The 24,481-nt window shown below is 36.6% G+C and overlaps 3 protein-coding genes across 3 annotated transcripts; 1 reads left to right on the top strand and 2 right to left on the bottom strand.

Annotated features, from left to right (window-relative positions):
* Positions 1–1,938: 1,938 nt before the first annotated feature.
* LOC103420661 (ATP-dependent zinc metalloprotease FTSH 10, mitochondrial) lies at positions 1,939–7,268 on the bottom strand. The gene is made up of 8 exons (XM_008358715.4): positions 6,978–7,268; positions 6,661–6,892; positions 6,463–6,534; positions 5,593–5,726; positions 4,380–4,853; positions 3,502–4,269; positions 2,694–2,921; positions 1,939–2,571 (listed from the first exon to the last, which is right to left on the bottom strand). Exons 1-8 carry the CDS (start codon positions 7,026–7,028, stop codon positions 2,092–2,094), a joined length of 2,439 nt encoding a protein of 812 aa, XP_008356937.1. The 5' UTR covers positions 7,029–7,268; the 3' UTR covers positions 1,939–2,091.
* A 2,328-nt stretch (positions 7,269–9,596) lies between these two features.
* On the top strand, positions 9,597–11,055 carry LOC103420651 (uncharacterized). The gene has a single exon (XM_008358706.4). The coding sequence runs from the start codon at positions 9,737–9,739 to the stop codon at positions 10,949–10,951; it is 1,215 nt and encodes a 404-aa protein (XP_008356928.1). The 5' UTR covers positions 9,597–9,736; the 3' UTR covers positions 10,952–11,055.
* A 5,246-nt stretch (positions 11,056–16,301) lies between these two features.
* On the bottom strand, positions 16,302–23,459 carry LOC103420642 (abscisic acid 8'-hydroxylase 2). The gene is made up of 8 exons (XM_008358695.4): positions 23,065–23,459; positions 22,349–22,667; positions 22,093–22,242; positions 21,165–21,428; positions 20,967–21,056; positions 20,460–20,645; positions 19,719–19,837; positions 16,302–16,696 (listed from the first exon to the last, which is right to left on the bottom strand). The coding sequence occupies exons 1-8, from the start codon at positions 23,271–23,273 to the stop codon at positions 16,591–16,593; spliced, it is 1,443 nt and encodes a 480-aa protein (XP_008356917.1). The 5' UTR covers positions 23,274–23,459; the 3' UTR covers positions 16,302–16,590.
* Positions 23,460–24,481: the final 1,022 nt, after the last annotated feature.

Raw genomic sequence — 24,481 nt, 5'->3', positions numbered from 1 at the left:
CTTTAGCAGGCTACATTGGGATCTCTCAAATCCGAGTTTGACTACAGATTCCTAAAACAAGGTAGATGCTCCATTGATTCTTCATGTTCCTGACAGAGAGGACTTGTGGCGTGTGCAAGTAGATGCCTGCAAAAATACAACCTTGTAGGAAGGGTAGAAAAGAGAGTTGGGGACATGGTTATTAAAAGGTTTTATAGTTAAAATAGTCTCTAGGATTGGCATGATTCCTCACTTTGATCTCTGAGATTTAGAATCAATGTAAATGGTCCATGAGTTTGTCATTCATCAATTATTTTGGTTATTTCGTAAAAATATTCATTAAACAATGATCAAAATGATCAAAATACCCTCAATTTTTGTCAAATCATGTTGGTTCATTGTTTATTGGCTAAATTGGATTAATGTTCCCCGTGGTAATAGGTTAATAGAAAGATAATCCTCATGGTGAAAAAATTCGGATTTAAACCCTCGTAGTGAAGTTTCATTAGGATTTAAGTCCAAAATTAACATTTCCGTTAGAATTTTCAATTTTAAGAGCTACTTTTCCTCTCTCTATTTTTTTTTTCCAAGATATTTTTGTCACCACCATCATCAACTCCAACCCCAAAATTTCAAACCTTTTTCTTTTCCTACATTTCTTCTAATCCCAGATTTTGTTTCTCATAAATATTCATATCCTTTTCTTGGTTTTCGTTTTTTTAAATTTTGCCCTTCTCTCACCCATGTATTATCTTCTCTTACCCTTCTTTTCCCCTCCTTCTTCTTCTCGTGTTCGTCAATTCGACTGGTTATTGTTGTTCGTCGTCTATGGATAAATCTGCAATCTTGTTGTATATCGCTGCCTTGGCAACTTCGCTACGATTAGTTTCTTTGTCTTCTGTTCTATGCCCTCATGACTCCGATTTCTTAATTTCTTTTATTTTGGAGCTGAAAATGATTAGTTAATTAACTCATATGCTCCATAACTATAGCTATGACTCTATGATTTGGGTGCTGGGATGAAGATAAATATCCATTGGTTTGCTCCAGGCCGAAGGTCTGGAGAAAAAATGAGAAAGAGAAGGGATGCAAAGAACCAGGTGGGGAGAGGCAGAATCAAAGAACCAAGGTGGAAATGTTAACGGAAGTTGACGTCAGTTAATTTTGGGTTTGAATCCTGAAACTTTACTCGGTGGGTTTAAATCCAAATTTTTTCAGCACGGGCGTTATCATCCGATTAACCTATCATCACAGGGACCATTAATCCAATTTAGCCTTGTTTATTAAATTGATGGCATCATTTTGGTCCTCATATAACATAATTTTTCACCGAATGACAAAAATAATTGATGGTGGTCAAACTCAAAGACCACTTCTATTGATTTCAAATCTTAAGGACCAAAATGAGGAATTATACAAATTTTAAAGATCATTTTAACTAAAAAAATCATTTAGCGAGATGCCACGCGAGAAAGGAGTACGAGAGATTGAGTCCAATGGATTTGGATCCTCGTCGGATCCCCTCCCTGGGGATCCTAGGGATCAACGCATGTGAACTGTTGATCAAAAATCGTGCGACTACAATTAAATGTTTTTTATATTTTTAAAAGTAAAGTAACCTCGTTTTGCATGAAAAATATATTAAAAAAAAAGAGAAAAAAATTGTGGCCGTATGATTTTTGATCAACGATACACGTGCATTGATCCTAAGAACCCTAGGGAGGGGATCAGACGAGGATCCAAATCCGAGTCCAATCTCCATGGTAGCAGTATCCACTTCAATCAAAGAAGTCAGTAGATTAGGAATTGCCCCGAAAATCACCTGTAATGGCCGAAGGCAGTTGCTTTCCGGGATAGGCAACCAATTATCTTCCCAGAACTTGAGCAACTAAACAACAATTTACATCCTAGTAAAAAAAAAAGCACTTGAGCAGTAGTGCCAACTTTTTGAATCTATAGTTTTTGTATGGAAAACGCGTGGTCGTTGTCACCAAATAACAAATAAAGTATCATACAGATTTCGACCATACATGAAATGTGTGAAATAGTTAGCACAGAAGTTCCAAGGGAAAGCAATTACAATGTACAAATTACAAACTTCTTTCTCAATAACTAAGTAGGCAGAACCTGAGGCTCAAGGGGTGATGAGCCGTCATCCTCGGACCCAACCAGCGGTGTCTCCACTGTTTTCTCATCATTTTTCTCTTCGAAACCTTCCTTAAATCTATCATAGTTGGTCACTTCAGCCGGTTTATATGGTCTTTCCCCCAACACCTTGAGCAGGTCATCTTGGTGAAGAACTTCCTTTTCAAGCAACAATTCTGCAATTTGAGCTATTTGCTCTTTATGTTCCTCTACGAGTTCAACTGTGCGTGCATACGCCTTACCCACCCATTCGCGCACTTCACCATCAATAAGGGCTCCAGTTTTGCTGCTGTAGGGCTTTGACATCTCAAATGAATCTTCCCTTTGAGGGAAAGAAAGGAGACCCACCTTGTCACTGAAACCATAGACTGCAACTTGGGCGTAGGTCATCTTTGTCACTTTCTCCAGATCATTTTGGGCCCCCGTCGAGATTTTCCCCAACATAACCTGCACCCCAGAACATGTTAACCAACAATATCATTAGATGACTAATGAAGTTCCGAGGAACTTGAGAATGACGATATAATAAAAGTCTTCCAAATATACGACTAATGAAGTTTCATGGATACCTGTTCAGCTGCTCTACCACCGAGGGTCATGCAGGTCATATCAAAAAGCTGCTCCTTGGTCATGAGGAGGTTTTCATTTGGAACATACTGCGCAAACCCAAGTGCTGCAGTACCTCGAGGAACAATGGTCACTTTCAACAATGGTTCTGCATGTTCTAAGAACCATCCGGTAACAGCATGCCCTGCCTCATGGTAGGCAACGGTACGGCGCTCGAGCTTGCTTATAACCTGTTTGACAAGCAAAAGGATGTCAAAATTCCAATTATACAGAACAAATACAAAGAAACACACTAAAGGTTAAAAGTCAAAGCATTCTCTTTGAAGACATAATAACCCTTTTAGCTACCTTAAAGTTTGACCTGGACCTTTATTAACACTACTGAAACCTGCATAATGGAAGGTAAAATGGGATTTACTAGGTCCAGATCAATGGAAATAAACTGTTCTAACTCAACATAAGGGCCACATATAGCCGCACAAGATCCAAACCCAATACTATAGTTTAGGAAGATGGAAAACAAGAGTTTGCCTTCTAAGTATTTTCCTCTTCCAAGGTATGCTATGATTATCTCCAAATGTTCCATCAAATCTCTAGCTAAAGTGCACATCACAAATTCCATCATAGAAATGACCGGAGTCCTAATTAGGGAGGACACAATGCTGTACCGGCCCATGTTAGGCAGCATTGCTCTTTCATTTTTGGACAATGTGGAGAGGAGAAGAGAGGGGAGGGAATGGTTATTTACTAAGAATGAAACATAGTTATCATATGCCATAAAACTAAAGGAACAAGCCAAAAATGACTTACCTTGTTCTTCTTCTCCAAACCACCAATAATTCTGTCTATAGCCGCCTCAAAATGCTGCATTGTGACCAGTGCACTCTCATTTCTTGCAGCAATTAGAGCACCTTCATTGCAAACATTTGCAATGTCTGCCCCAGCAAACCCTGGAGTTAGGGCTGCAAGCCTTTGAGAATAATATGATGGTTCATGATCAAGTTTGATCTTTTTCAAGTATATCTGAAATATTTGGTCACGACCTTTAATATCAGGTTTATCAATAGAGATTTGGCGATCAAATCGACCAGGCCTTAATAAGGCTTTGTCCAAAATATCAGGCCTATTGGTGCCAGCAAGAACAACTACTCCAGCAGTTGTTCCAAAGCCATCCATTTCTACCAACAACTGATTTAGAGTACTCTCACGCTCATCATTGGAACCTGACAAGCCCCCTCGCCCCCTTGCTCGACCAATTGCATCAATCTCATCAATAAATATTATACTAGGAGCACATTGCCTTGCTTCCTGAAACAAGTTTCTGACTCTTGACGGTCCAACACCAACGAACATCTCCATGAAGTCTGATCCAGCCATAGATAGAAATGGAACACCAGATTCCCCTGCAGTTGCTTTTGCTAGAAGGGTCTTTCCAGTGCCTGGAGGGCCTACCAATAGAGCTCCTTTGGGAATTTTGGCTCCCAAATCCTCATATTTCTTAGGATTCTTGAGAAAGTGCACAAATTCCATGATTTCCTGCTTTGCTTCATCGCAACCAGCAACATCTTTAAAATAGATCTGTACCAATTAAAATATCAGGTACTGCTGAAAACCTGCAACAGAGTGCTTAAGAAAATATATTACAACAGATTAATGACAAGAAAACACTACAGAAACAAAAAGGCAACCTTGTTCTTTGTATTTTTATCTACTTTTGTAACTTGGGCTTTTCCTATATTGAAGATTCCACGGCCACTTCGTCCGCCAGAACCACCAATACCTAGTCCACCCTGCATTCTCCGCCCCATAAACAAGAGGGATCCCAAAAGCAGTAGTGTTGGTGCAAATCTCATCAATTCTTGGTACCAAACCATCTCAGAGACATATGTAACAGGAACAAAATCATGACTGTCTATTCCCAACGCTTCTTGGGCATCCTCCAACTTCTCCTCAAAAGATTCAACACTTCCAATATTGAAATAGTATTTGTACTGGCCCCCATTTGCACGAGCAGGGGTACCAGGTCCTTGGACAACTTCCTCACTTGTCTGACCGCGTGGCGAGCTACGCACATACACTTTTGCAACTGATTTATTAGAGACAACTATATGATCCACTAAGCCTGGTTCCAGAAGTTTGTTTTTAAACTCTTGGAAACTTATCTGCAAAGAACAAAATTGAATAGCATGTGAGTAGAGCACTTTCTGGTATAGGAAATTTACCATAAACATAAAAGCGATTACAAACAGGTATCAAAATTTTCACCATATTCGTACACTGATAAACTCAATGAATTAACTGATATGGAAGTGAACAGGTATTTTCTCAGTAATTAGAGTCACAAAACACGTAGGTTGAATCTAGCTCAAGACCAACTTCAACTCAATCTTAAAGATAAAGGGCAGTTTTTTCATGGTAAAGCTAGTCTGAATCAAAATGGGCCAAACTTCTGTGATTTTAAACAATTATTTTATGGAAGATGTTAAACAACGAAACTAATTTCCCAATTCTCTGCTCGCATGTAGGGGATCCAATGTGGAAATAGTTGGACTCTGAAACATTTTCCTTAGAGTCGACTCCGCTTTATATCATAACAAAAGGTCGTACCCAGTGCACAAGGCTCCCGCTTTACGCAGGGTCTGGGAGAGGTGAATGTCGGCTAGCCTTACCCCCATTTATGGAGAGGCTGCTCCCAAGGCTCGAACCCGAGACCTACTGCTCATGGGCGAAGGCACTTGCCATCGCACCAAGTGCGACCTCTGCTTTATATCACAACAGAACAAGAAATTATACAATATGGGCCTGTAGTTGCATAAACACCATTCAGAAAACCTAAAATGGAAAAACATATATAGCAAGAGAATTGAAAAAAAGAGATCACATATTTGTGTGCACACTAACCTGTTGCTGATCAGGAGTACCAAAGGAGAAGGAGGAAAGAAATAGCCCAATGACCAATAGCGGGGTAATTAAATTTTGAAACTGCCTCAAGAAAGTTTCCTGAAAACTCCCCTGATCATCTGCCTTTGATTCATCTGAAATTGAAAAAATATTAAAGCATATTCCTAAAAGTATGGGTGATGAAAGAGCAATCATCTTGGAAAGGGAGAGAGAAAAAATAGTGAGGAAGAGAACTAGAGAAAGGAGAAAATGTTGCAGTATCAAATACTGAACACTGAACAGCTTTCAATCACGCAAGCCTTCAATATCAAATACTAACACAGAACCTCGACTTTTAAATTTGCCACCATTTTCTATCAGACCCAGATGAGTGACAGATGATCAAGTTTACAGACAGAATATTGTAGCCATTTATCAGTGTCAGTCACAAACACCTACCAAATAAAATGTCCACTTTACGATGAAATACGTCTTGTTTTTCAGGTATCCTAAGCCTAGGTAGGGAACAGCAAGAGTCGAACTTTAACTGTGAGTGTGGGGTAAGTGCTTTACAACTAGAACCATGTGTCTCCACAAAAATACTTACTGTAACCGGCAAATAAAATGTCACAGGGGTGTCACTTCGAACTCCAATGCTTCAAAAACACATTATCTTTTTTCCTGACAACATTAGTTAAGTAGCCAAAACTCCAAAACATCTGAGCACCCACGAGACTCTGATAACGTAAAAACACTAATCTAACTTAATTAAAACAAACAAAAAAATCCAACATTTTTACACTTCTACGATAAACATTCAATTCAAACAATAATAACAGTGAAAATGCATTGAAAATAAGCCTGGTTGCAGCTGAAGGACAGAAACTTAACCTTTTGATTCCGATTTCTGCTCATCTCCTTTCGGAATTTCCTTCTTTTCCTTGGGATAGAAGTTCTCATAATCTGCAACACAAGCACATACTCAATCAAACCACAATCTTTCTCCACAAATCACAGCAATAATTACATTCATTTAGCCGAAAAACAAATAACTAATAATCCAACAAATAAAAAATGCAAATTGCTTACTCTTTTTCTTTGGGGTTTCACTCGAAAAGTGTCGGCTAAGTTTAGGGTTTGCAAGAATGCAACTGAAATCCGAAACGCAGGCCTTGTGGGCCCCTATTGACGCAGCAAAATACGACCTCAAAAACCCTAATTCCCCATCGACCGGACCCAGATACGAACCAAAACGCGGAACTCCAGAAATGCCTCCATTCCCAATCAGACCCGCCGATCGCCCACTTCCAAGCAACAAATTCTAACACCAAAACAAACACCCATAAATTTAAACCAAAATTATATTAAAAAATCCAACAAAAAAAGAGAGAAATTGGGGAGCTTACCCTGGCGCGAGAAGATCGAGAAACGGAGCGACCAATCCGAGAAAAAATCATAACTTTGATGTCTCAGGCGGAGAGGGAGACTGAAATTTTGCTTCTGAGAATCGTTGAGAATCAATGGAAACTTACTTCTCGATCTGATTCGATGAACCCATTTGGAAAAATCCGATTATTTTTTTGTTTTCGAATTGTTAAATTATTTTGTGCGTATTTTCAGCTGTGTGTGTTTGGGAATTGGGGGCGGGGAGAGAGACAAACAAAAGGAAGTGTTTGGTTGTGGAGATATTTTCATTAAAAAATGGGTGTAATGTCCATACACTCTATTTTACTTTTCACATATCTTTTTAATTTTTAACCGTTGAATCGAATGAATTGAAAAAGATCAACGGACAGAAATTATTAATGGGTGTGTGAGAAGTAAAATGGGATGTGTGGATAGCACACTCTTTAAAAAATACTAGCATATGGGCACATACAGTGTGTGTGAGAATTTTTTTTTATTTTTGTTTTTAAAATATAAAGAAAGGAGAAAAGAGTGATAGAGAAGGTGGGAGCGAGAAGTTTTTATTTTTTAATTTTTTAATTAGAGATATGTTAAAATTACATGTAGTGAGGTTTTGAAGAAAAAAAAAGCAAATAAGTAGAGATGTATAGATATTTCAACTTTTTCTGACTGCCATCCTATGATTGGTAGCTTCGACATGGCAGTCTATTATTTTAGATTGAGAAGATTTACAAAAGTATTTCAATCTTTTCTACCTACCATCGTATGATTAACCAATGTTAAAAATTGAATCAAATAAAAAATATACCGTATTAACTACGATTCTATAATTTATTTTCAATCACTAAGCCATCTCGTTATGGTGGGTTGTGGAGATATTTGGTGGTCAGAGGGGTGTTACGTAGTTTATATTTATTGAAACTAAGGCTTGGCAAACAAGACAAGACGACATGCACGCCACAGAGTTTGGCTTTTGGCTGTTGAAAATAAAGTGATTTGACGGAACCTTTAACGAACTTGGAACCTAATTTGAAAGGAAAATTAACAAAAAAGTTCAAAAAAAAAAGAAAATTTAGTTTTAATGAAAAATGATAAATAAAGGTGTAGTAAATAATATAAAAAAAAAGTAAAAATATGGTTTTTTGTTAAAATTGAATAATACTATAAGTTTTTCGTTAAAATTCCTTTTAAATAATTAAGTGCTAGTTTGGGATTTGTGTGTTAAAAAAAAAATTTGTATGTTACTAACTTAAGAATAATCAATTGCAAAATAAAGTAGTTGAGCGTATGATAAACAGTATTTTTAAAAGTATTGCCAGTATAAAAAGTGATGTAAAAGCATTTAGTAAACTTTAATGTACAAAAATAATATAATTATATGTAGTGACAAAAATGAACATGATAGTTTGGATGATGACGACGATAACAATGGCAAGGGCAATGATTGTGATTATGGTGGTGTCAATAAAGGAGTCTGGGGGTCTGGTTGTAGAGGTAACAATGGTGGTAGGGCGTCGACAACGGCGATGGTGACAGTGGCGGCAAGGATGGTAGTGGCAGTGGTGGTTGTGGTAATGGCAATAACAGTGTAAGAGGTTAAGGTTTGTTGTGATAGGTGGTCGTGGTCACTTTGTTTTTCAACAATAAAATGTGTTTGGAAGGATAAATAATGTGATTTTAAAAAAAATTAATAAGAGTATTAAAGGAATTAAACATATTCATTAAAGGCTTAACTCCATTTTTTATTAAAACAACTTTTAAAAGCAACATACATCGTACTTTAAAAGCCGCTATCTTGAAGTTATTGCTTTTAAAATAAACGGAATATTGTATTTTTACCAGCCACTTTTTTAATGCTTACTCTAAAGTGAAACAACATTTGGTAAAAAAAAAAACAATATCAAATTGGGCTTAAGTGATAAAATTTAAGTTTTATTGAGTTAAGTTAGATCGAGTTTGAGTTTCATAAGGTGTTTACCGCAAATAAGCTTTAATTTTATTGGTCTCATATTTTTAAGTCTTAAGTTGAATGTAGAATGGTAACAATGTCAATTTGCGATGCAATTGGCTTTAGAGCATGTTAGATAAATTTTTAATCACACGTGGGATTGTTAGAAATATGGGCTAAAAGTCAATTATATAATGAAATTTGACGGATAATTCACACGATTGATCTAATCAAAAGACAAGATTCGTACTAAAGATAGTTTAATTACAGTTATGTAACTAAATAGTGATTTCCAAGGATAAGAAATATGAGAAGAAGCCATCTAAAGAACTTGGATTCAAGAAAATCAATATACGAGTACTCACAAAAGAAAAGATTGAAAAGGGTAATAAATAAATGAGTGAAACAAAAGTAAGATAGTGTTGTTTTGACAAAATTAGATATGACCAAATTGAGCACAAAATTTAAAGATTTTTAAGGAAAATATGACATTCATATGCGGAGTAAAATATGTAAGACGACATTGATTAATCTTGAACGATAATGATCAAAATGATGACAAGAAGAAGTATAAACTTGGGCCATAAATTAGTGAAAAAAGTTTATGGGCCAGTGCAAAAGCAATCTAGGCCCAATAAATCTTTAAATTAATTTCATAGGATAAGACCCTTACGGCTCCATCTTGTACGCAATGTTTCAATGAAACACAGAAGAATGACAGAAGCCCTAATTTTCCCATGTCTGTCTCTTTGGATACTCTCTTGACTAAATTTGGTTTGGATTAGCCAAATTGTGCATCCTCACCCAACCATGGAAGCCAAGTCAATGTTGCTTCACTCCAAAACAATCCCTTTCTGTTCCACCTTCACAGACAGACCCAATTTCTCTTTCAGGCATTTCAGCAAACACCTTCCGTGCAATCCAATAAACCACAGCTCTACCTTCCGCCATAGCCTTAAACCCCTCAAAACCCCAGCAAGTTTATGTCTTTCACAAAACCCATCATTCTTATCATCCCCAACAAGAACAAGAAGAAGCACCCATTTGTTAGCTCCACTCAAATGCTCATTTTCCAGCACCTCAAGCCACCCAGAATCTCAAACTCCATTGCTGAAGCTTTTCAATAACCTCTCATTTGATTCGTTGAAAACTACCCTTTTGAAATTAACCCCATTTGATGTGATTAAGTGGTCCGGGATTTTGTCAATTGCAATTGCAGCCACAAGGGGGACTCTGAATTTGCTATTGAGCCCTTTTTTCTGGATGTACTTCAGCTGGACTTGGATGTTTTGGCCTTGGTTTCTGGCTGTATCAGTTGCGGTTTACGGGTTATACTGCTTTAGGAAGCATTTGCGCTGTGAAGCAAATGTGTTTGAGCAGCTTGCGATTGTTACCTCAGTGTTTTCTTGGCTCACACTTGTGCCACCTGCCCATTTCAATGGCTTCCTTGAAGGTTGGCCTTATGTATTCTTCTTTGTGTACCATTATTTCTTTTTCTTCAATGTTAGTGTGAGGAAACGGTTATATGGGGATTACTATGCCCGCCCACATGATCCCAAGTGGGATGTGAGCCCACCGAAATGGTTGCGCCTTTTGTTCTGTGTTGGGGTCATGGCTGGTCACTGGCTGGCTGCTTTTGAAGGACCCGAGCTTCATCGCATTCCTGGCAAGTGGAGCAATGTTCCTATTTGGATTTTGATATTGGTGACTCTGCTAATGCAGTATAACTCAACATTGTATCTTGCAAAGTATTCAGAAAAGGTTGTGGTGCCAACTGCTGTTGTGCAGTTTGGGCCTTACCGGTGGGTGCGTCATCCAATATATGCTTCTACAATGCTTCTGTTTGCCACATATTTCATTGCGCTTCGGGCACCTTTGAGCTTGCTATTCATTGTAGCGGTTTGTTCGTTGTACTATGATCAGAAGGCCAAAATGGAGGAGGCCTTGATGGTTGAGACTTTTGGGGAGAGGTATACGGATTATGCAAGTAAAGTTAGGTACAAGTTCATTCCTTTTATCTATTAGTTGTTCACAAGGTATGCAGTTATTAATTTTGTATTGTGGAGGATATAATGTATTGTACTAAGTACTTGAGTTTTGAAATCAATATGAGAATGTTAGATTACATAGCCAAGTTGAGCATTTATATTTGCTGATTAGGTTATCTTTCATGTTGGTTTTTTTGAGGTCCCTTTTTATTTTACTTGTTACATTTGTTTTATGTCTTCTCTTGGAAAAAAAAAAGTGTTAATTATTTTCCCCATGGGATAGTGAACATGGAATTATGGATTAATACAGACCCAAACCTGAATGGTAAAACGTTTGAGTCAATCTGAGTTCCTTGAGTCATGTACCGAGGCCGTTAAGGGAGCTTGGGAGCAAGTACCAGACCAGAGAAGTATCTAATATTCCAAATAAAGGTGTGAGAACAAATATGATAGGTTCACATTTGACAGGTAGTTTCATTGAGAAAAAGTGTGATTGGTTATCCTACATGGAACTGAAAATAGAATTGTTGATTATTATATGCATATGCATCGATAGACTCGCAACCTAAAAAGTTTTAGCTTTTAGGTCAAGTTGAGTTCCACATGTATGATAAGAATATTTGGATCTTGACCCCAATTTCTCCAAATCCTAGCGCCTTGTGTTCACTTGTCTGAGTGGTTTTTTCTATATAGGCTTTAATAGTGAGGTTTGGTTTCACCATGATTTGTTGGAACACCATGCATGCTAGGATATATAAAGCAGCGCTCTTTGTTCTCTAGTCTTTGTTAATCGCAAGTTATTTGTTGTTATTTGTAAAGATCACTTGATTGAAGTTTTCACATTTACTTTTAGATGACTTCATGTAAGTATACAAGATTTGTGTGTGCTGAAGTAATGATATAGAGATACGATCAACAAGGTGTTACAAACTTCGATCACTTTGCTCAGTCTAAATCCTGGTTTTGGCATTCTCCATCAAGCACATTGGCATGATTTGACCGCAATGAGTCATGCTGTATTCAGATGGCCTGGGGATAATCTATCCTGAGTTGGTCTTGGGCTTGTTGCTGACCCAACTGAAACTGGTAGTTGATGTTACAAGTCAAAGTTAATGACTGATAAAAGCTCTAAAGTTATGTTACCACTTTAGTTAATTGAAAGTTGCAGATAACGCTTCCTGAAAAGTTTAGTTCAGATGAAGTTGAAACTAATCTGAGCATTTTGCAAGAGCGTTAAAAATGTACCAAGCTGAAGAAGTATGTTAAACTAATGGTCATTATAAGTGAATAATAAGTGAAAACTACAAAAAAATCATTAGCAGGTGGGCACATAAAGAAAGGTTGTCGCGAAAATTAATTTGAAGGTTAATTCAGTTTTAACGTGCATGAGAGAAGGCCAACTATGCTCTTGAGATACTTCCTTTTTCCGGGTTTAAGCCATAACTCTAAGAAAGAAAGCATTTAGATTCTGGGTAGATTAAGTCTGACTCAATCATGTGTTTCGTTTGTTTATTCTTTTTTTACCTGGTGTTACTTTTTCTATTTGTATGTTTCAGTAATGGAATCAAGAATATCTGTCAATGCTTTTTGTTTCTGTGATGAGGCATATGAACTTACCGAGTTTTGTATCAGTATTTTGTTATCCCTAAACCACAACCTTGTTAATTAAGTGGGTTTGCTGCTTTGTTTGAGATGCATGTAACTAGCTGGTCTCTTGATCTTGACACATCCTCATTTTCTTGCTTAAATCGGCATGTTTCATTCCTTCCAAATGTTGTATACTTGCTAGTATAATTAGATAAGCATAGCAAGAATGTTATCTTAGATCGAAGTGAAGCATTATCCTCATTTTCTTGTTTGAATCGGCATGTTTCATTCCTTCCAAATGTTGTATACTTGCTAGTATAATTAGATAAGCATAGCAAGAATGTTATCTTAGATCGAAGTGAAGCATTATCCTCATTTTCTTGCTTGAATCGGCATGTATCATTCCTTCCAAATGTTGTATACTTGCTAGTATAATTAGATAAACATAGCAAGAATGTTATCTTAGATCGAAGTGAAGCATTATCTGTTGCTCTTTTTACAAGGAATGTCTGTGTTTCCAAGGAATAGTAAACTATTTGAAGAATTTTACATTAGTATTTCATTAGATCAAGAGTTGCTGAACTTTAGGAGCATTATCCTGCTATAAACTAGAAAACCCCAACCTCTCCAGGAGGCATTAACAACGTGTGGCCTTGCTTTCTGGAAGAGCACGTACACAAGCCAATTTTGTAGCATTCCCTCTGGTGCATCGAACTTAGAATGTTTGACAAGGTCTATTTACTGGCACCGTGAAACTCCGCCTCATAAACATGAGGGTCACCTCATCAGATGTGAGATCTATCAACTTATATTTGATTTACACCACAGATTTTCTCAGGAGCACAGGGAAACTGCCGAGTGTCTAGCATTTTATCTCTTTGAAAAATTAGTAGGGTCTTTTTCTTCATCAGCGGTCAAACAGATCACTATCGTTTATGTCTTTTCTGTTTTTTACAATTTCATGCACTTGAGAACAAAGATTGTTTGGACATTTTCAAACTCACATGTTTTTCGTCTACGATGTCCAGTTTCCTCCTTTCATTCTTCCACTGTTTTTTCTTCATGTAAGTGTATGTATGTGGGGGCCCGTTAGCACGAGTAAAGTTTGCTCGTGTTTCATGTTGTGAATTTTACTTGTGCCATTTCCTTATCCAATTAGATTAAGAACCTGTTTCCACCCTCCCAAGCTGTATGTGATCGGGGAGTTTGTTTCTCGTGTTACACCTCCGATTTTACTTGTTATTTATCGCATCAGTTCTGGTTTTCGACCATGGTTTCAGAAACTTCAGACAATTTCATGGTTAGGATATGGAAACAAAACTCACTCACTTTTGTTCATACTTTTAAGGTCGTGTACCAAATTAGGATCTGCCCGTTGTGTTCGTATGTTAGATATATTTTCTGTCGGAAATCGACATTCTGTGGCCTGCGTACAAGCTTTGCCTTTGCAAAACTTAAGTGAATGGCTAATGCAGTCATAAAATATCCCATTTTATGCGTGCATTAAACATCTTTGATCGTAGGAAGTGTGTTGTTCGCTTGTCCTCTTCATGTTTTGGGGTGATTTTATTTCTTTTAAACTTTATGGAGGGATTTTATGAGATTAAAGCATCTCCAGCAACGCTAGTTAAATTTGACGTCAAATGACACAAAAGTTATTTACAAGTAATACAAAAGTTAAATACAACTAACCAACTTAACGATACCACTCCAACAATGTTCTCTAATTAAAATTACCAACACCATTGTCACTGTCGCTGTTCCATCACCACCACCACCATCACCACCTTCTTATTAGCGTCGTTGTCATTGCTCCACCACCACCTTCCTATTAGCATTGTTGTCATTGCCACACAACTACGTGTCAAAACTACTCACCACTCCCACCGGTGCCATCACATTCATTGCCACCATTACTACCGCTCAAGGTATAAAATATCGATGATATCGGAAATATTGATAATCCAAAAACACGGAAATTTCGATGAAAATATTGGGATATTATCGATATCGATAAAAATTGAATAAAAACCACGGAAAATGTAAGAAAAACTTGGAAATTTTTATTGAAACTTTGCAGGATGTTTATTTAGTCAATTATCTATTAGTTTATCACAAAAAATTGGAAGAAAATGCATTGCATGATAGATATAACTGATTTAAGTTGATTATATAGCGAGCTGGCAAACATTGTGAGTGTAGAAAATATGTAGTAATTAATGAAAGAAGTTTGAACACACCATAATCATTTATATATAATGAATTAGTACAATATTTTACACTTTATACATTGTATGGTAAGATACATGAGTGACTTAGCAAGGTTTAAAATATCGATGATATCGGAAATATCGGTAGTCCAAAAAAATATTGGTAGTCCAAAAAAACGGAAATTTCGATGAAAATATCGGAATATTATGGATATTTTAGATCATGCTACCGCTTAGTATCACCATCTTTATCGTTGGTCATCCGAACATACAAGTTAGAAATTGCACAGCTGAATCTCAATGCTTGACGTGGAAATCAGTCGCAAGTTTAAACGGATTAAGAACCACCCACTTTTGTGGGGTGACTTTCGCTCGTGCGTAATTATCAGATCCAACACACCGCATTGTTCCATCGTCAACTAAATTGAATTTCATGTAAAAATTGAGAGACATCTTATTTAATGTCCCTAAACCTCAATAGTTATACCAATTGAACAAACATGACTAATTTGTTTTTGCATTGTCTTTATAGGTTAGTGAAAACTTCATCTGTCTCTAATTAAGTAAATAGATGTTTTTCTTGTAGTGCAGAAAAATGTTTTCTAAATATGATGTTTTAATCTTAAGTATATATAATGGATAATGCTATGATAAGTCATCCACGCACTTTCATAGGGTGACTCACGATAGTCATGCTCATGTGTAAGCATCGGATCCAAAACATCGCATTGTTCCGTCGTCTACATGTATGGCATAACCTATTTGATGTGATCAATTTGGAGGGATTATTGGCCAAATTTGTATCTTTTTGGCACAAATTTATTGTGTGCACTCAAAAGTCTCAGCAAGCCAAGACAACTGGAATCATCAATTAAACATCCCTCCCAATCATTTTCTTGGACAAATAACATCCCTCTCAAGCTCTAGTTTTCTTTAAGTTATAACATTTTGGCTTTATATTTGATCAAGTTTCCTCCTCCCAGCACACCAGTAGTTCAACTGGAATTATTTAGTCTTCCACGTAGGCTTCAATGTTGTGTGCTGAGACACTGCCCGACGTGGAATTCTAGCGTGCACACCCTCCATATCCATGCACATTTTGTTAAATGTCCCACATCGGTGGAGATAAAGTTCCACAATGGGTTTAAATAGGATTACCCTATTCTAACTAATACCGAGGATTTTTGTGGTAAAACTCCACACCTGACGGATTTGATAGGTGGTAAAGTTGTGGATAATATCGATGTCGTTAGAGTAGGACGGGCCCGACAATCCAAAAATCCATGTACATTTGCACGCAGTTGGCTTGTGACAGTGTTAGGGTTAATAACACATGGGCCAGACCTCCAGCTTGGCCTAGTTGGCTTCAGATTCAGACCTCCAGCTTGGCCTAGTTGGCTTCAGATTCACAGGAAAAATCAATGATAACTGAAAGTTACTTCATCCACAATCCAAAACCACACACATCTGATCTTCCCTCTCATCCTTTTGTTATTCACACATTCAACAACATATCTTACTATCCATCTCCTTTGTTTTTTCATCGAGAATTGCCGTCCATGAGAAATGTTGTGCCGCTAGACCAAATAATAATGCGCACATCTTAATTTGTGCTTTGAAAATTCTCATTTCACATTTCTATCACACATTTAGATTCACAGTTTGACACTGACAGATCATGATCTTATGCTAGCTAGCAAACCGGACAAATCCACGTACCCAAGTGAACTGAGGTAGAAGAAACATAGGATTCCCAATGACAGATTTGAAAAAGGAAAAAACATGGAATTAAAGTAAAAAAGGCTCAATGGGGTATGCTTGCTTCTGGCCCCATTGGAAAATATTGGATTGCCGTCAAGAACCCAGAAGCTTAGCTTGATTAAGTTGCCTTCTCGTTTCTTGGGACTACTTTTATTGGTAATCCCTGTTTGGGTACCGGGAAAGGGCCATACTGTATCCCGTCCTCATCTCCCGTCACCTGCCACCTGATCAATACCAATCATACAAAACTTAGCCAAAGCATTTTCTGTACCGTCAAATCATAGTTTGATATACATATGAAGAAACTTATGTTTCTAATCACTACGTTAGTAAATGTGTCATTGTAATAGGCATATGGCTATTTAGTTGGTAGCAATCACATCGCTAAATATCAGTGTTATTGTCAGCAACAACGTCAAACTCATTTGATTAGCCAAAGTACTGTAGCTTTGGATGCTAACAAAATCATGTGCCTAGCTAATCATATCTGCATGCATGTTCTTGTGAGATATTTGATGTGGACACACTTGAGCATGATGTTGTGGTGTAGAACATGCAGAACAGAGCTATGGTGGCCACCCGTGTCAACAGCTGGCACAACAATTGTATCATAGCCATTCCATCTAGACAGAGTACAGCTGGCAAATCAAATTTTAATCAGCCTGAATATTAATGATTATTGGTGGAGTCAGCATTTTATGTGAGGATGGCCTTCCATATATGTTAGAGAGAAAAATTTGAACTTATAACATGGGTCATTGAAGTAATCATTACAAAATTGAAAAACCAATTAAATTTAATAGAGTGAATCAAAAGAATTGTACAGTACAACTAAGTGGCAGATAGAGAGGAGATAACCACTAAATTTTTTCTAATATTTAAAGAAAATAAAAAGAAATATGGTTTAAATTGTTTGATAAAAAAAGGAGGGCAAAGAGGTGTGCAAATAATAGTTTATTAGGTTGAAAAAAAATTGATTATGTTGCTATGGGAATAAATTACCCCCACCCCTAAACTCACCGTTCAACTAAACCGCAAAAAGAAAACAACAAAACTATTAGAATAAAAAAAAACGATCACATCTCAACTTCTTCACAAGGATGCAGGTTTTGGGCCACCGGAGAATCTCTTACACCGTAGTTAGCATGAGCCCGAAATCACTCTCATCCCTTAGTGGCTCCATCCCTGATTGGTGATATATCAAGTAAACTTTGTTTTGACATGTGGACCTGTGGTACGCCAATCTACAACGTAGAGGATACCCTCTGAGGCCTAGACTCCTCAAATGAGACCAGAGATTTATAAACGGAAATGGCAGATGTCTCACGATCTGTGAGATCTAATATCACTCAAGAGTGTCTCTATCCTAATAGTTGATTAGGGTTAGAGGAAGGTCCTACCTGTAACTGTATGATACAACTGATGGCTACGTACATCATAGTAGAGATCACTATTCAAATCTATTGGCTCATATGATTTCTGGAAAATAGCTAACTATTTATGTGTATGTACGGAGGGAGAAAGAGAGGAGAATGTTTCAACCCCTAATAGAAATGGGACGAGAAAGGATATGAAAGAGAGACGAGAGAAATGGAAGACTTGAGTTTCGACCGGCGATAAAGGGAGGAGCTGCCGGAGGAGGAGAGTGCAAAGATGGACAGTTAAACACTTGGAAGAATCTAGTAAGAAGGCAAAGGTGGACGGTTAAACAGTAGGATGGGTCTAGTATAAATCGTACACGAATATTAGTAAGAAAGGCGGCTAAACGTAAATATTTGTTTAGTATTGATGTTATTGTTTTAATTTTTTAAAGTTTACTTCAATTTTAATTACTCAAATTTGAAAGAGAACTTGAAAAGATATGTAACTACCGAGAGAATGTTCATTATTTTCGTCATGTGAAATTTTAATTGATACTTGATTAGATTCATGTTTGTTTGTTTTTTTTTTTTTCTTCAAATGATAGTGTTAGTTTATTAAATTATGTATTGTTTGAAAGAGAAAAATTGATGAAAATCGAACTTACATCAAAATACACAAACTTAATTATTTTTCGTCGGTAAAACGCCACATCTACAAGGATCCATGTTACGGATCTCAGGGAAAAAAATTGAAAAGTTGGTAAGAGTTAAGTTATGTTTGACTAGTTAATGCTAGGTGCATGCATGCCACGTGTTGAAGTAAACATGCAAACTGAACGAATCTAGTTTGGGGTGGGCATATATCATATAGTAATGTTAGGAAAATTAAATTTTTAAACAAAATTTTAAAAATTAAAAGATATAGAAGTTTATAATTAGGTTATTACTTAAGGATTGATATACATACTGATTTCTATTGATGACCTATTATTTAATTTACAAATTTAAACTACAATTTAATCTTCCTAGCATATCATATATCATATATATGGTGACCAGATTTCTACTAAGAAACCCTAGTATAAAAAGTTAATGCCCGGCCACTCGCCCTCAGTGAAACTGAGGACCACTTCCACAGCCTAAGGAAGGACCATTGGATTGGACCACCAATCATCCCCCTTCCACTGCCCTCCAGGCTCTGGTCGACTAAGAGGGGACAAATCACTTTTACAATTAAAAGAAAACGAGAACAGTTTTTCGTTTTATTTAATCTTATAAATGTCATAATTAAAATTATTTTATTTAATCTCATAAACGTCATAATTAAAAATATTTTATTTAATCTTATAAATGTCATAATTAAAATTATTTTATTAACATTAGTAATACAAAACATTTAGGATACTAATAAAAAATTAGAAATGCTACGGAGACTCGTCCCAGAAGTTTAAAAGAAAGTTCAGAATGAAGAGCAGATAAAGCCGTGGATTTATCAAATGACGTTGATGAAGAATTTTTTAGTGTTTATAATTGTGTTTTTGGTTGTTGATGAATCTTAAAGTATCCCATGATGCGGTTTTCGGCACGGTGGCGATGCTAATGGGGTTTATGCCGAAGAGATGGTCCAGTAAAAACTGAACAGGACATGTGTCACTCTATATCATGAACAAATTTGTATATTTTATTTTCTATTTTTAGAAATGGGCCTTAACTGATATGGATTAAGGCATAAACTCCAGATGGCCAACGAGTCTGGGGGGAATCGCTTTTGGGGTGAGTCTCCGTAGCAATTGTCATCTCATTATTTTTCACAGATTTGTCACGTTATAAATATTGTTGGCAATGCTATTAGAAGATGTGCAGAGAGAGGCATAGAGAGAATTACCTGTAAGCAGTGGTGAGGTGATGGAGGAGGATGAGCATCTCAAGCTTGGCCAGCTCACTGCCTGGACAAGAATGCACGCCATTTCCAAACGGCATGAAAGTGTTTGGTCTTGGTGGAACCTGCACCATCACACAAATCACAAAAACCCAAAAACAGATAAATACATTAAAGCATCACTTCAACCAATAATCCACGACAATTTCTAACAATAACTTAACTGAATATTCTCAAATTTCGTTTACCACATATAGTTTTAGACTTCTAGCAAGTAAACAAGAATGAATACAAAATTGTGGATAGTTTCGATGAATATATGATATTTCTTTTCAACTCACTATATATGTTCTGCGTTCAAGTTGTAATAAAAAATAATGAATAAATATATATTCAAAATTTTAATTGCTAAGTGCCTACAAAAACAAAACAAAGTCACGTGACCTGAAACTTAGAAAGAGATATTCATGAGCCAGACCCAGATCCTTGTGAATAGAGAGGAAGATTCATATAAGAATGAAAAGGACATGACCAGGATAATCCTCCAGACATTGATAACCTTATGTTTCTGGCCAAAATAAGATAAAGTATAACAGTCTACTGCATGAGCATATGACCCACTTTTTGAATATTGCCCCAGAGACACAGCACTGGTCACACAGATGATGAAGAGATCCAAGGGATATTATAAATTCATTATCTTGAGATTATATAATTTATTTGTTTCTTTGGCTAAGGTTTTATTACCTCAAATCTTGAAGGGTCAAACTTTTCGGGCTGAGGGAAGAAATCATCACAGTGATGAATGCTTCTGAATAGAGGCAGCACCTTCCAACCTTTAGGGATAACATAACCCTCGAACTCCACGTCTTCCACTGCTTCTCTGAATGTGAAGGACAGTATACTTGCTGTTCTTAGAGTTTCTTGAATCACCTGATGAGATATTTCATTCATTTTCACACTCACTTGAATCATTCTGATAAAAACATATAATCGTAAACATACGTACTTATCTTATCAGAATGAGATTCTGGACTATTAATCATATTAATTTTTGTCAAAAAAAAAGGGTGTTCCAAATACACAATCTTGCAGCACAAGCATCTAGGTCAAAACATGAACATCCTAAGAGATTATTACTAGCATAAAGTTATTGTATTGTTGTAAGACTTGTCAACTTCAAAATCTAATTAATTGACAGTATGAAAATGGAATATATATTCCGTATAGAATTTTTCGAAATGATTATTTTACCCTGGTAGTTAAGGACATGCGCCTAGTATCATCCCACGTAAGCCCACGATTCTCATTGACTAATTGGCATCGAATTCCTTCTTGTTCTCTCTGAAACATCAAACTAGTCAATGTATATATACGTGTATATATTAATTAAAACGAAATATTGGTATTTTTTTTTTCTTTGGGAAGATTAACTAAGAAGAGAAAAATTACAGTAACAGCTTCTAGGAGATCGGCGTTGTCATGGAGATATTTAATGAGCCAAGTTAGGACACTTGCAGTGGTATCGTGAGCAGCAAAGATGACCCCAATGATATTGTCAGCAATTTGAGAATCACTAAGCTGCAAATTAAGCTTATTATTCTGGTCTGTTGCTCCCAGCATTACTCTCAACAAGCCACCACTATCTTCTTTAGGACTCTTCCTTCTCTCTAATTCTATCATTTTTTTCAATGTCTCATTGAGAAGCTTCCTTGCCTGTTCAACATTAGTTAGCAACTCCATACTCTATTTCTAGTATTACTAAGTAGACCATTCAAAGGAGTAATTCCTCAGCTGCAAATTAATAAAGTCTTGACATATATCATTAAAAATCTTAAAAAGAAAACTTTATTTATGCACGTCAAACTTTGATTTGGAAGAAATTAGTTCTTGCATGTAAATCAATATTTCTTGATACATGTGCATAAATAACGAGTTCAAATTTTTTGCATCCATTTTGTGTGTGGCATTTTCGTAACCTCTATCGTTTAATTAAATTCAACCTATTTTAACTTTATTGTTATAAATTTAACACGTGTTAATCAATAATAAAGATCGCAAAGAAACCACATACAAAATAAGTTCAGAAGATTTGATCTCATACATAACTCACCAAAAGTATAAAAAAAAAAAAAAAAAAATTAACTGGGTCTTGACACATGCATATAACTCATTAAAAGTAAAATAATAATTTCTTTCACACGTGTCAGAAATCAATGAAGGTCAAATGTTTCGAGATAAATTAAGGGAAGCTTATGATGTATGTATTAAAGTTGAATGTGCAAGAAATTAAAAAAAAGCCAAATCTCCAATGATATTTGTTGAATTTGGAAAATTGGGTGGACCACAATAGAGACAATCACAACATATACATAAATACCTTCATGGCTTTGTGAAAGGAAGTTCCAGGTAGATCAAGAGGCATGGAATTGTAGCCTTTCTCAAGGCATTGATACAGATGTTTAATTCCTTCCATTTCAAAGTCCCTTTTGTTTCCGAAGGCTGAAATCATTGCCACATCAAAAGCATACTGACATGCCAAGCCAAGAAAAGCAACAAACTTTAAGATTCCAATGCTCAGAGACATGCAAAAAAGTCAAAAAAAAAAAAAAAAGTCCATGAACTGACAGATATACCCTCTTCATCTCTTGCAAAGTGTTGATGGTGTTGTTCTTCCAAGTGGGGAGAAGATTGATAACAATTTGTTCAATCTCTGAGACCGACTCTTTTATTGCACAAGGCAAAAGGGAAGCCTGAACCATCTTCTTCAACCTTGAATGGTAGGCCCCTTGGTGGAAAAATATTGCTTCCGGTCCTATCATTCTCTCTTTGCTTCTTGGATAGGTCGGCTTGAACAGATGTGCCCGGCTCACAAGAACCATTCTTGCTGCTTCTGGGCTTGTAATCATCACACAAGGACACCCCAATACATGCGTCTTAAAAATATTTCCATACCTACAACAAGTCAATAAAAACAACCGTTCTGTGTCATCTCACTCTCATATTAACTCGTTATATATATATATATATATATATATATATATATCTATATATTGGACTTGTGCTTAGCTAAGTTTTTTTCCCTATGCTTTCAAGTTCGAATCTACTCTTCTTAGTTTAGATTAATATAATATAAATTATCGCGTGTATAAGTAAAAAGTTATATATATATATATATACACACACACACATGTTGTATGCAAAAACTGTATATATACTCTGTAAGCGCTAGTGAATATGATACAACCAATTAAGAAACTTGTTTGGAGAAAAAGAAAAGAGAGAAAAACTAGCTACGATGAGGAGAATTCCAAAGACAACATGGGGTTCTTGTGATATGAGTTGTGTGTACCGTTTTTGCCTGGTAGAGAAGAAAGAATTTGGGTTTTCAGTATAAAGCTTGAGGGTCTCTCCTATGTAAGGCCAACCCATTGAGCCAGGGGGGAGGCGTTTGTGCTTGGGGTGGCGCCATTGGAGGACAAGGCCTAAGAGCAGCAGGACTGGAATCAGAAGAAGAACAAAATCAGAATGCAAAAAAGTTGATGAGGCAAAAAGTTGCATGGTGGTGGAAGTGGTGATGGGAGGGTTTGAGAGGTGGCGTTGGGTGGCTTGAACAAGTAGCTATGCTAGTGGTGAGTGAAAGAAAGGATGAATAAATGGAGTGGTGGATTGGTTTTTATAATAGTGGTATGGAGAAAGAGAGGTTTGTAGGTGGGAGGTGTTTGGGACAGGCGTCAGTAGTTTTATGGGAACACCTTGCTTTGGTCCCTTTTTCAATAGGGGTCATCCCCACCTTCCTTTACCCCCACCTCGTCCATCTACATCGATGGGACATTTACAAAAGAATAATAATAATATTACACTTACTACATATTTATATCATTATTTATCATTATTTGTATCATCTCTTTAATAAAAATAGGGTCCACTAATAATGTGGATCGCATCTCTATTAGAGAGATTTTGTTACAAAAATTTGACTAAAAATGTCTTATTGTTTAGTTGATTAAGAACATTTGTCTTTCTACCTGAGATTCCGTGTCCACATTCCCTTTCCATAGTTTAAAACAGATATTCTATCATCTGTTAAAAAAAAAATCTAAATATGATTATTCAATGATGACTATACTAATGTACAATACCTAAGGTTGTACTCAAATTATAATACTGTAAGTTCGTATATCCGATACCAAACAAAACTTTGCGAATGTGAATTTCACATGGTGAGGCCAAGCCTAGGCCTGTAGGAGATACAAGTGCAGAGCCACAAATCTTGTTTGGGCAACTCGTGGCCTCATACGTGGAAGAATCTCAGGTTAGTTTGCGCTACTGAGCCATCAGTTCCGTACAAATTTAGCACCATGCTGCGGGCCACATTTCTCCTCCGCCTCTGAGAGTGTCGTGTATTTGGCTCCTTTCCCTCTCCTGAACCTTGTTTTCTGGGTTCTTCTCCCCTTTTTTCTTATGCCATTTTAGGCAAAAACCCTCTCTCTCTCTCTCTCTCTCTCTCAGCTAATTGCTTTGCACTCACTCTCTGTTGACATGTCATTGTTTCCTTTCCACGTACACCAAAACCACCCCATTTCATGATGCAATGCAACCACAGGTTTCAACACATGAGCATGCTGACATAATTGCCAATGACTTTTGTTTATAACCTCAACTGATCAAAACAGTTCACGATTTTCGTCCCTCATCCAGAATAAATCCCTAAACCGCTTACTCGTAAGTGATTGTTAGTCATTGATTGATGTAAAACTTACTGTAAT

The sequence above is a fragment of the Malus domestica genome, chromosome 03 (genome assembly GCF_042453785.1).
Source record: "Malus domestica chromosome 03, GDT2T_hap1".
NCBI classification, from domain to species: domain Eukaryota; kingdom Viridiplantae; phylum Streptophyta; class Magnoliopsida; order Rosales; family Rosaceae; genus Malus; species Malus domestica.
This window is presented reverse-complemented; position numbering and strand designations above follow the sequence as displayed.

What these genes read in the sequence shown, in the direction of transcription:
- LOC103420661 (XM_008358715.4), bottom strand. Translation starts at nt 7,028, where the DNA reads ATGATTTTTTCTCGGATTGGTCGCTCCGTTTCTCGATCTTCTCGCGCC. An exon ending in CTCGATCTTCTCGCGCCAGG is followed by an intron (nt 6,893 to 6,977) that starts GTAAGCTCCCCA and finishes TTTTGGTGTTAG; the next exon opens with AATTTGTTGCTTGGAAGTGG. An exon ending in ATAAAAATACAAAGAACAAG is followed by an intron (nt 4,270 to 4,379) that starts GTTGCCTTTTTG and finishes TAATTGGTACAG; the next exon opens with ATCTATTTTAAAGATGTTGC.
- LOC103420651 (XM_008358706.4), top strand. Translation starts at nt 9,737, where the DNA reads ATGGAAGCCAAGTCAATGTTGCTTCACTCCAAAACAATCCCTTTCTGT.
- LOC103420642 (XM_008358695.4), bottom strand. Translation starts at nt 23,273, where the DNA reads ATGCAACTTTTTGCCTCATCAACTTTTTTGCATTCTGATTTTGTTCTT. An exon ending in ATCTCCTAGAAGCTGTTACT is followed by an intron (nt 21,057 to 21,164) that starts GTAATTTTTCTC and finishes TTGATGTTTCAG; the next exon opens with AGAGAACAAGAAGGAATTCG. An exon ending in GCATGTCCTTAACTACCAGG is followed by an intron (nt 20,646 to 20,966) that starts GTAAAATAATCA and finishes ATATCTCATCAG; the next exon opens with GTGATTCAAGAAACTCTAAG.